The sequence below is a fragment of the Echinococcus granulosus genome, assembly GCF_000524195.1.
Source record: "Echinococcus granulosus chromosome Unknown EG_S00011, whole genome shotgun sequence".
Classification (NCBI taxonomy): Eukaryota; Metazoa; Platyhelminthes; class Cestoda; order Cyclophyllidea; family Taeniidae; genus Echinococcus; species Echinococcus granulosus.
Window position 1 is genome coordinate 976,512 of NW_020170391.1, and position 11,957 is coordinate 988,468.

Sequence of the window (11,957 nt, forward strand, 5' to 3'; positions counted from 1 at the left end):
TCACCTTAAATGGTCTGAATTGCAAACGCATCCTATCAGCATTGATGGCACTCTCTAGTCAACTATCTCTTTACACCTCTAACTCGCTTACTCCACAAGCTCCACTTAAACCACTTTTGTTCTAAATTTGCCTTTACATTTAGGGCACATGTTCTCGCTTGCTCGAGTTATAGTTTTTAGTTGAGTCCGTTAGCCCTAGAGTCTCTTACATACAAGCTTCCTTCTGGTCCATTTTCCAAGCTCTCTTTGTGCCACCTCTACCAAAAAGGTTAATTCGAGTAAAAACACAAAGTAATCTCAGTAATACTTAGGCAACAATTCTGTTTGGTTCTCCTTGCTTCTGTGCTATCTATCGAGAAGTATTTTTACTAAATGCATAAAAGCATATTTTCTATCTATAGGGTAACTTCTCATTTATTTACTAATCTCGCCTATTCTATTTCCATTTTAAATAATTTCCATTTCTTAATTGCTTTCATTTGGCAGGTCGTTTTCCAGAACACCTTCATGCTTTACTTGACTCGTAAATTCTACTCCTTTTATTAACAAAATCCTTCGACACGGGAGTTTTAGTGGTGTCGGTAATGGAGATAGAGGAGGATGAGGAGGAGGAGGAGGAAGAAGAAAGTTAAAATTGGAGATTGTGCACTCCCCTTTCCGGTCGCGTTGACCGGCGACTTAATTAAACCCAGGGGCACTCAGGCGTTAAGCTGTCCCGTCAACGCATCTGCTGTCTCTTACAGAGTGACCCTCAACCTCCTTCCTGTTTCGCGCGAAAGAACCCTCCCACTGGCAAATGGTCCTCATCCTCTCTCACACTTTGTGCTCAGACAGTGGGAGAAAGCATTGAACAAGTAGCTGTATTACCTTCATATCCCATCACATCGGCGCTCATTCAACCCATTTTAAGGCATTTTCTCCATAGTGAATTTTGCTTTGGGCTCATCAACTTTTACACGAAATGTGCATGTGCACTAAAATCTTAATCTGACTTGCAGTAACCATTTAGTGAGCTATATTACATGCTATGATTTTGATTACCCACCCCTTACATCTGTCATGAAATTATACCAACTTTTCCACAAGTTTGGGCAGTTTACGCGCGTCTTTGAGCGCAAATGGTGTTTTGTCCTGCAATTTAGCCGTCATTTCGTCAGTAAAAGGAAACGAAAAAGTACGTGGGTTATGCGTGATCACTAAAAAGAATCGAGACTGGGTGGTTTTCGAAATGTGAGACGTTCATCTCTCTGAATTTTTGCGTGCGAGCCGTAGTTGGACCGAAGCAACTCGGATGACTGTTCGTTGCGTAACCTGACACTGTATTGGAGGGGCGATTCCAGTGGGATGCCTTGGCTCTTCATCCAGGCGTGCAGACAAACCAACTTCTTTTGGTTGCCACTGTAAGCCTGAAATTTGTTTGCACGTCTTTAGCACCGACGGTCACAAAGGTGGTTCGAGAAGATGGTGTTGCCTAAACTGGACCGGAGAGTGGATTCAAGTGAATGCTAAGTGCCTTTATCAAATTAAAATGGGGCGGAGCAAGTAGTGTTTTCAGTAAATTGAATTATTTTTGTTTCCCATCCATTGTTGCTTTGCTAATCGACTGCTATGGGATAATTCTTGCTTAAAATAAATTAAATTGCAAATCAAGTGAAAACTGTATAGAAGACCTCTCAGGGTCAAGTTTATAGCTTAAACATGTGTGCGTTAAGGACAAATGAGGTTTCAATCAAGCTAAAAGATGTTCCTTCTCTTGAGGTGTTTGAAATGCCACTAGGCAGTCGATATAACGCAGTCTTATTATAGGCGTTAAAAATCACATTTTTAATATTTACGTCAATAACTGCGAGCGGAACAATTTTAGCCTTTTTGAAACAGGGGTTGTGCTATTCCAGGACTTGGACTTTTGTGTCACATCGCGGGGCAACCAATCATCCTCTTACCTGCGCGGCTGTGCCGTCCCAGGTTCATTCAGAGAACACGCCTTCATACATGCCTATACAAGTACGCATGGCCGCGTTGTGGGGGCCCTGGAGAGTGATGGGGGCGGAGGCGGTAGAAGTGGGAGGAGTGGAGGCAAGATTGGGGATGGGGGTGCGCTTGTATGCTTGCCCATTAGAATTATCATCAGGTGGGTGGGAGAGGTGGGGAGGGGTGGGATCGGATGGGGGGAGGGAGCAACTAAATGACTAACCGCAGGCGTTCGAGAAGTGACAAAACGGAGGTGGTGTTACCTTGCCTATCCCTCTTCACACTCGTCCTCGCTCACCCACGCGCATGAGAATACGGATGTTATTTCTCACCTCACAGTGGTCTTAAGGGGACGTCAATTACTGGAATAGATCCTGCCTCACGCGGGTGGGGTACACCGTCGTGAGATTTCGAACACGCACCCACACCATACCTTCCCCCCGCTGCTCACTTTTCATACTGACCTCAATCTCTCAAGGGACTAAATTGTTGATTGATTCTATTCTCAACATTAAAGCAGAAAAGTGCTTGCCAAGAGGGATTTTAAGTAAATTGTCATTTTCTTTTTTACTTTAAAATGTAGGTAAGAAAAACATTCTGGTTCTCTGTCACGGTTCTCGATTATAAGGAAGGTTTAACTTCGAATGGAGTACACATTATTTAAAAGTATGCTTCTTGGAAATAAGCCCTTTTTTCGGTAATAAACGTGTTATGGAACATTCTATCATAGAATTTTATCTAATTTAGCAATTGTGCTTGATTTAGGCGATACCGAATAAGCAGGTAAATGGAAACTTATAAATGGCAAATCCAAATTATCGGGCATCAACCGCCATACTTAATCAAGCACAATAATGTGAAAAAGAAATTTTGTTTTATTAGTGAGAATTTTAAAAAGGGAAGGAGAAAGCTTGGGCAGACGAAGGTGCCCGGCGCAACCAGATTGATGGGCCTCTCAGGTGGTTGTAGATGAGGGATTGTGGATTAGGACAAGGCCACCACAGCCGATTATTTGATCTCGGAGGTGCCGGGCACTTTCAAACTCCCGCAAAGAACTCTCAAAGCATCCACATCCGAATATCGCACAGGAATTCAAATCGCGTTAGCAACTACCCGTATCCACGTCACCACTTAAGGAGCAATTTTTGGCGATAGTAAATATTCTTCACCTTCACCTAATCCCATCCACTCATCCACTCAATTTGGTCGTTTCCAACGCTGAGTCTGCAACTGTAACTGAGGCCAACCTGAGTAGCTCTTTATATCCTGAAAAATATCAACTGTATGGTAGGTCTAACCTTAAGCATCAAACTTGTTTGTGTAATTAGGAAGTTCTAGCAGATTCTTCCATAGATTAACCCACTCCAAAGGTTAATCACTCGGCTAGCTAAAATTGTTATAAAATTCGGCAATGCCTCCTCCAGCTGGTGATTGAATGAACGTATCTTTACCGCAGTGCCACTGGGCTAAAGCATCTTTCTGAAAAGCCTATCAATTTCCTTAATAATTGCAACCAGCATTACGTGATTGTAAATGTCGACTACATTACCCAAGTACCTGACGCTGAATTTTAAACGTAAAAAGCATTTATTCTGTACGTTTAAGAGAACTCATACGACGTCTTTACGCAATCTACTTTCAGTTTATAGTTTTAGTTATCAATGAAAAGACAAGGTGGATGATCGAAGTGCGTCACAGACGTCTGAGCAAATCGAATTACATGCTTAATTGCCAGAATGGGATCGTGACATTGGTATGCGAAAAAAAGATGGTAATCCTTAGTTTTTTTCTTTTGGAAGGACAAGTGGGTTATTTTCAGTTGCCTTACAATTCCTACTGATTTGTGAATTTACAACGCTACTAGCGGGTGTCATCGAAACCATAAGGGTGATTAAAATGATGCAGATATACCCCTTTACCAAAGGGGTGAGGGTAATCACTGATACGCTCTCTCTGTTGTTATCCATTAAAGTGGTTTCTGATTGGTTGATTGCCTCTTAAAATGTGCCGATACGGGTCATGGCAATTGAGCAAAGTAAAATTTTTTGAGAAGAATTTCGCAGCTGCACTTTGTCAGTTTTTTAACTAGGTAACTTTACAAATTGACTTATATGAAGGTTAGAGCACTGCGGCTGTTGTTTTGTTTTCGATAATAATTGAAAAGCCATATTCCTTCAGGTCACAGCGGCACGTTTTCCAAAGTATTTTGGAGTATTTCTAAGATCATTTTCAGAATGTTCTACTCATCCGCAATCGAGGTTAGACCTAGGTCATTTATAGTGGTCGATCCATTTACAATATCTGACCCCATTCAAGAATCTTGCAATTTCAAAATTTATTAGTTTCCAAAAGATTTAGCAACGATACATTTGTATGATGTGTGAAAGACACTTTTTCATTTCCAATATCAAGGGCAGTTGCTAGATCAAAAATGATCATGCAGAAGAAGTTTACCCTCCTCCGTTAAGTATATTAACTTGAGAAATGAAAAAAAAATAATATCTCATTGATGTTTGCTCCTATTCTGATGTTTTCAACAGTATGCGGAGTCGGCTATAGCAACTGCGCCCACAGCCCCGTGAACTCATGGTTGCCTGGTGATCCACCTCTATCTTCTACGCTTATCTTACACGCTAACGCCAAGCACACTAATTGAATAGTCCCACCTGCTCCTTATATCCCCTTCCACCCTTCCCTCCACTATGTGGATGGCACTATCGACTCACCTGAACTCACCGCTCCCATTATAAGATAATCAAACGGATAGCACCCAGTAACCACCGCCACCACGGCCCTATCAGTCAAGTTATTGGTTGCGCATTTGCTGATTATGAAGGGATAAACAAACAGTGGCCTATGTGGGCTTTCAACCTAATGAATTTCCTCTCCTCTCTCCGACTCGCTGTTATGTGTCCACGTGCGCACGCACGCACTCACGCACATTGGTGGCTCCTCGCTTTATTCAAGTGAAGTTATGACGCTTGAATTAGCTCGTCATAAGCATAATTTTCAATCATTCAGAAGTCCGCATGTCTCATTGTTTTCGGAGTCTACTAAAAGTGTTGTCTCGTGACCTTCTAATTTATCTTCTCTGACTTCTTTTAAACAGGATATTGTATACAAGTTTCATCATCGTGAAGCAAAACCTGCCGTTCTGTCGCACTCACTTTTTGACTTTACAGAATAGTTATGATGACTATGTTAACAGCGCCTCATCAGGGATCCATTTTTTAAGCTTTTGAAGTGTTTTCTGACAGTTAAGGAGATGTGTATCATGGATTTGAAATATTCAACGAATCCAACCCAACCAAACGTTGTAATCTTAAATCTTCATAATTTTAGTGAAAAATGGGGTAGCTCAGAACTAAGTCAAAGCATTCATTTAAAGTCCAAGACTGAGTAAATTGTCCGCAGCTGACATTCTCATATAAATTAGAAAATAGTTTAGGGTTTCTTCGAAATTACCTTAAGATATTTTAGAAAAACAGTTCGTTATAAAGCTGCACTTAAGAAGATGAAGTAGCTTCAGTCATTCCAAAAAGTTTAATCAAGAGTAGACACCAGTTGAGCGGAAAATATAGCATAAATGGTTTATGCGTTTTTTCTTAAAAAAATAAACTCCTGTTTTTTTAATTTCATTAAATTTTGAGCGTTTCCAACATATGATGCTATTGACAAGTTTAATAAACATAACTCATGTATGAAAAAGAAATAGTATCTGTTTTCTTTTCCCCGAAAACATTCAGCATATTCTTTACAAAGATCAATCACAATCAAATACTCATTTATACCCTTGCTCCTTTTCTGCAGAAATGAGAGGAAGAAAGGTTCGGTGTGTTTTTTTGTTGAGAAAACATAGGCCGTAAAAAAGACGCTGGTATAGGCTTATGAAAATTAGGCATCACGTCTTACATAAGTAAAATAGATCAAGGTGGGACGGGTCGGGTTGTTTGCGAGACAAAGAAACCAATCAAAATGTACTGTTATTTTTCGGTTCGCATGTCCACGTGGGTTGAAGATGATTGTGTAAGAGGCCTCTGTACAAAGTGGGACCAATAACTTATCTTAAACTGAGTATATCGCTGTTTCAGGCAGTGTGGCTGTAGGGTACGGCGTCACTACCTCAGGCGGTTTATCGACGGATTGCAGATGAGGCAGAAGATAGTCAGGAGGCGTAGCCAGCACCAAGCAAGAGGAATGCGAAGGAGGTTGCGATGGTGGTGCCTGGGAGGGATACTCACAAGCCTCTGCTGTGCTCTGCTGAGGGAAACCACCCTCGAAGTAGAGAGCCGACGCGTTCTCATGGAAGAAGCCTCCACCGTTGGGGTAGGGCGAATTGACCATCTGGTGCGTCCCATCAGCTCCGCCACCACAGAAGGGGGGAGTGCTGTAACCCGATCCACCCTCCCCACCGCGAAGCGAATTCTCGCTCAAATCGCCGCCATTCTCAAAGGCCGCCGGATTAAGACGCTTCTGCTTCTGACGTCGATTGCAAAACCACACCCTTACAACCTCTTTTTCTAGTCCAAGGGTATCTGCCAGGTTGGTGATATCCTGCGCCGCTGGTTTCGGCTGCCTAATGAAGTGGCCCTCCAGTACCCCTTTTACTCCCACTTCAATGCTTGTGCGCTTCTTTCGCTTTCTTCCTTGAGTAGTCACCTTGTCGAAGTTACTTGTTGTGCTAGTGCAACAGTCTGCCTCGTGGAGCCACTTCTGCAGCAAAGGTTTCAGTTTGCACATATTCTTAAATGATAGTTGTAGTGCTTCAAAACGACAGATGGTCGTCTGGCTGAAGACATTCCCATAAAGAGTGCCAAGAGCTAGACCAACATCTGCTTGCGTGTAGCCCATTTTGATCCGTCGTTGTTTGAAGAGCTTCGCAAAGTGTTCTAGATCGTCTGAAGAGGGAAATTCTTCCTGAGGTTGAGAGAGGTTCTCACCTCCTGAGTTAGGTGACGATGCAGTGCCCACCTGGGAGAGGTCAAAATCGGCGGTTTCAGTTGGTGGGATGAGTCTGTAGGCAGCAGGAAGCGAAAAAGGTGGGAGGAGGGGGAATCCAGTGGAAAGAGCGTCCTCACTCGGTGACTTCATGTTGCCAACTTCTGTGTTCGGTAGCACCGACGATAGCTGCTCGGAGAGCGGTGGATTAGCCACATTTGTAGGAGGAGGCGGTGGCGGTGGTTGATGCTGCACTTGAGGTGGAGCAATATATGGAGAGGTGTTCCAACCTTCTCCATCCTTAAAGCACAGTGGAAGTGATTCAATGCCAGCCGTGCGTAGGAGGTGGTTTAGCTTGGTCTCAGGCTCACTGCCTGAGTTATTGGTGGCATTCAGATCAGACTCCAGAGAGGAGGTTGAAATTGTGGCAGTAGAGTGGTCTTCGGGCTGGAAATGTACCAGTGGCAAATGACCATTTAAGGGAAAGGGGTATGGAGGCTTCATCTCATCACCTTGCGCAATATACTCCTCCATTTCGGGAGCCTGAAATGTGTGCTGATTAGATTCTCCGGTTTGACCTCTAAAGGCCGTCTCATAGACATTTTCAGATCGCGGTATCGAGTAGAGTAAAAGATCAGGTTTGGTCTCTTCAATGATTAGGGACTGAGTTCCCTGTGAGCTTCTTGACCAGCATGGATTGTACTCAGTTGTCGGGAATTGAGTGTAGGCCTCGGGAGGAAAGGGAGAGGCGCTCTTCCAGGTCTCATCACTTTCCGGATTCCAAGGGAGTACATGATTGACAGCGAGGAAGTTTTGGTGTGGTGGAAATAGTCCAGGGTACTGTGCTTCATGTCCAGTGGCGTAGACGGGAAATCCGGGTTGTTCAAACTGCCAGGAAGGCACAAACTGTTGTGCTGGTTCTAGAGCTATAGAGTTGACGGGATAGGCGATTTCTACTTCTTCGGCCTCCTCAGCTCCCGCCTCGAGGTGGCAGAAGGCATTGCTCTTTTTGTGGCCACGTTTCCGACCCCCGTGGCTGCTGTTGCTACCATCGGGAATGGGAGAAGCGGGCTTTGGAGAGTCAGGTGACTGATTGGAAGGGAAATCGATGGTGTTTTGGTGGCGCGGATGCTGATTAGGATCGTCGCTGCATATCATTTTGTGGTCGACTGCCCGGAACTGTCTTGTTCGTGGTGCGGTGTGTGAGAGCAGCAGTCGTGCGTGTGCGTACGTGCGTTCTATCGCTGGGGTGCACCAACGCAATCGTGCTGGCTCTTTTGCGCCTCGTGGAGGCCGCAGCCAATGAAAAGCGCGCTTTTCGCGTGTGCGCGCTCGTGCACATCCCAGCCAACTGCGAAGCGGTCACGCGGAGCAAAACTGTTCTCTCGCTCACGCTCAAGCGCACTCTTCGCGTTAGGATTAGCGGTGGGGATTTGGCCGTGTTAACTAATTCCGCGCGCTCACTTTCAATGGAAACACTCATTTATAGAGAAAGCAAATAAACCTATTTCTAGGGGTTCAAATGCGAAAGTAATGTAAACAGTCTTGACCACTTTTCCCAAATGAGGGGTTTCTTCTTAGGTGTTAAACTATGAGTACCTAACCGTCAATTAGGAATCTATCAACTAAGGTCAAATACAGCTAACTATGCTTTCAGCAAGAGTGATAGTTTGATTCAAGTTAAAACATTGGGCTCCTCCTAATTACGCACGGACAGAATAACAAAGGTATTCAAACGTAGAACAAACACCCCCAGTTACCAAATAGCACGTTTTGGGTTTAACGACGGACTGAATTTTTCCATCCAACTCAACATGTAGTTAAGAGTCTGGTTGAAAGTTAAGGACGGCTTATCTGTTTTGGCCAATTGCAAAGGTACATAGAGGTCCTTGAACAGCCCCCCCCCCTTTATAGAAGATTTTGATTATCAAAATGCATAACTGTCCAGCCGTGTCACTCAAGTTTAATGACTGAGCTGAATGATGTACTCTATTTTATTACAACTCCAAGAATGAGAAATGTAGACTTAGTTCAACAACTGAATCAAAGCAAAAACGCTTACGAATTTAAGCAACTATTGTACCACTAATAGTTTGTTATTCATTATAAAATGCGAAGTGGGTGCTGAGGGCGGTGTTTATGGCCTGTCCCCAAGCAAACTTGGAGAAAGAAGTGGCTAACATAAAATGCCACCCAACCAATTTACTGCAACCAATTGAGGCTAAAAATTAAATCATAAAGCAGAAAAATTGAGGGCTATTTCCTTAGAAATACTGCACGAACCATCCAACGACTCAAAAGTGAAATAATATTGCAATATTATACCAAATTGCAAATAAACCGTTCAATTCCCAATTTTAGCTTACTCATATAACCAGCTTATCCTTATCACCCGTTCCAAAATATAAAAATTTCGACGAAGGCTAAATGGAGGATTTTAAAGTAAATCTTGGTTTTATTTGCTGCCTTATCTGCTCTAAATGGTTGACATCCGTAATTTTTTCATCACACTGTAGTATCCTAATGGGGAGTAAATTTGTTCCCACTTTTCTGATTTCACACACCTTTCAGTGTTACAATCTTAGATTAACTTTGTGCAGCTCTACAAAAATGTTGACATTAACCTTCGAGTTGCTATTTGACTGCTGCGAGAAATCACAATGTTTTGCCACAAATGCAGTATGAGCTGGCCGAAAACCATCTTGAAGTTTGGGTCAATGTCGCAGATTGTTTTGCTATGGTAATGTTCGTCCACTTGTGAGTTTAGTTAACAGCCTTCGGACCAGGGTCCTGATGGACACTTTAGTGCCTGTTTTGACACTAGACCACGCGACCAGCACCTGCCCATGGTGGAAGGGGGGGAAATAGGGGAGGACGAAGACATGCTCCACTCACCTTCTTTCTTTTCCCTGTAGTTCTGGGCAGGCGGATAGCCACCTGTGGCTTGTCAACGTGACAACTCGCGTTATCACTCTCCCCGTGGGTCTGCACACCGCAAACACATATACATATGCCCACTCGTGTCACACTCATTTGATTTGCAAATCAACCTACCTCTCCCCCTGCTCTGTATAGCTATCACTTCAGTGGGAGAAAGGTGTAAGGGACCCCACAAGTAGCCTCCGCCCTTCCTCCCCCTCATTCTCCTCCGCGCCTGGTGTCCCGCTTTGATCGAGGATGCGGATAACCATAAATCTGAAGGTGACTGCACCACTCGGGTTGAAAGGACACAATGCTCGGAGGGGTGAGAGTGGGGAGGAAGGGAAGCGAGGAGTCTAGTGAACAATCTGCAAAAGGGTTGACAAATTGCATGTTTTAATAAGACTTCGCACCCTATTTTGACGAGCATGTCCAGTAAAAGCGATAGATGTTCATTTTTACGGTAGGTTTTAAGCCTGTACACTCTAAGTGTACTACCTTGCACGAGACACATTGCGCACGTTGTAATTCGAATATAACTTATCCGGTTACATCACAGATAAATTTTGTTAAAAATTGCGAGGTATTTTTAAAAAATTGGTAAACTTAAGGTTTGAAAATCCAACTTTTTAGTCGATTGAAAATTTTCGCATTAGTTAGGTTAAGAATAATATACCAACCTCCAGTTTTAGATAACAAATCAAAACTCCTTTTATTTGTGCTACGTCATGGTGGTCAAATTGATTTGCCGCTGGGCAAATCTACATGGCAGCCTCAGGACGATTTGACAGAATGTAAAAACCCCAAAACTTGCAATTCACCGAGCTGCAGTCAACCTTCTACACAAAGTAACAAAAGATACATATTCATGGAAATTAAAATGGTTTACATGGACCTTGGAATAAAACTTTAAGAACCACTAAATGTACGGATCAGGAAAGTCGAACGAGATTTTTAAATGCCGAAATGTTGATTTGTTTTGAAAAATTTATTTGGAATTTGTGCCTGCTATCATAATCTTTTTAAGAACATTTCATCATTATCTTTTTACCAAGACTGAGAAGAATTTTACTAATACTATTACTTTTAGACATGACGGTAGGTAATATAAAACAAATGCAGTACTATTTGTATACTGGGCAATAAAACGCTGACTATGACATTTTCAGCGCCAAGAGCTTAGCCAGTTCTTTATTTTATCAATGCGTAGTAGATTACCAGTACTGCCTTCGCCAGTTATTGACAAGGAGCTACGTTGCTACTAGTTTAAATAATTCAAGATCACCTCTTAAGAATGAACATCTTTACCACCCGAACTATGTGTGTAGGAAAAAGCACTTTCTTTAATCATTACACAGCACCAAGGAACGCGACAAAGCTGAGTGCGAGCGAGTGGGTGAGTGAGAGCGATCACTTTTTGTGAATGTGTCTCTCAAGAGCGGGTCAGAGTGACAAACACACAATAGCATACGCGGTGTGCAGAAGAGAGCTCATTTGAATTGGTAATTCGATGTTCGCGTGTGCCTTTGTGGGTACGTGTGCGCGTGAGATGGCCCATTTTTGCAACATAACATGCAAAACTTGTTGGCATGTGGAGTACCAGACTGAGCGATTATGTCATGCGGAGATGAATGGTCACTGTGCTTTACGTTGCTCCGCTTAAGGTAAATCGCTTTCACACACCCATTCATCTTAACGGATTCCTTTTTGAAAAGTACCTTAACATTACCTTAGGTGATGCTGGATGCCAGTAGGTCATGACTACTGCTTGTGTCATAGCAGGAGCTAGGACACAGAGATTGTGAATGAATCGTCAAGCAGTTAGTTTTTTTGCACTACATTTCGTCTAAAGACCATCTGGGTGTTTATTAACTAAATGCTAATGCGAACCACTTATGAAGAGAGTAGGGTAGAATGCAAAACACGGAGACTCATGAAACATCACAAAACTACATTAACGATAAAGCATTTTAAATTGAATTTCGAGATGTGTTGACAGCAAAGAACACTGCACTGCTAGTTCACCATCAGTCCCTATTCCCTTATAAACAGTCCTTTATCGTGCCGAGTAAAAGGGGTGTGGCGACAACAGTGGTTTTCATCTGTTTGTCAGCTTGTCCAGTTTTCGT

General features: G+C 43.0%; 2 protein-coding genes across 2 annotated transcripts in view; one reads left to right on the top strand and one right to left on the bottom strand. All coding sequences in view use genetic code 11, as the record gives it.

Annotated features, from left to right (window-relative positions):
* Positions 1-6,036: 6,036 nt before the first annotated feature.
* EGR_02479 (POU domain protein CF1A) lies at positions 6,037-8,067 on the bottom strand (the record flags this gene model as incomplete). Its single annotated transcript, XM_024491728.1, has 1 exon — positions 6,037-8,067. The coding sequence occupies one exon, from the start codon at positions 8,065-8,067 to the stop codon at positions 6,037-6,039; it is 2,031 nt and encodes a 676-aa protein (XP_024353879.1).
* A 1,269-nt stretch (positions 8,068-9,336) lies between these two features.
* Positions 9,337-11,957, top strand: part of EGR_02480 (hypothetical protein) — a gene marked incomplete at both ends in the record, with an annotated part of 5,401 nt that continues 2,780 nt past the window's right edge. The window contains 4 exons of the mRNA XM_024491729.1: positions 9,337-9,481; positions 10,440-10,676; positions 10,856-10,930; positions 11,042-11,148. Coding sequence (XP_024353880.1) covers positions 9,337-9,481; positions 10,440-10,676; positions 10,856-10,930; positions 11,042-11,148 — 564 coding nt within the window. The remainder of the gene's footprint in view (positions 9,482-10,439; positions 10,677-10,855; positions 10,931-11,041; positions 11,149-11,957) is intronic.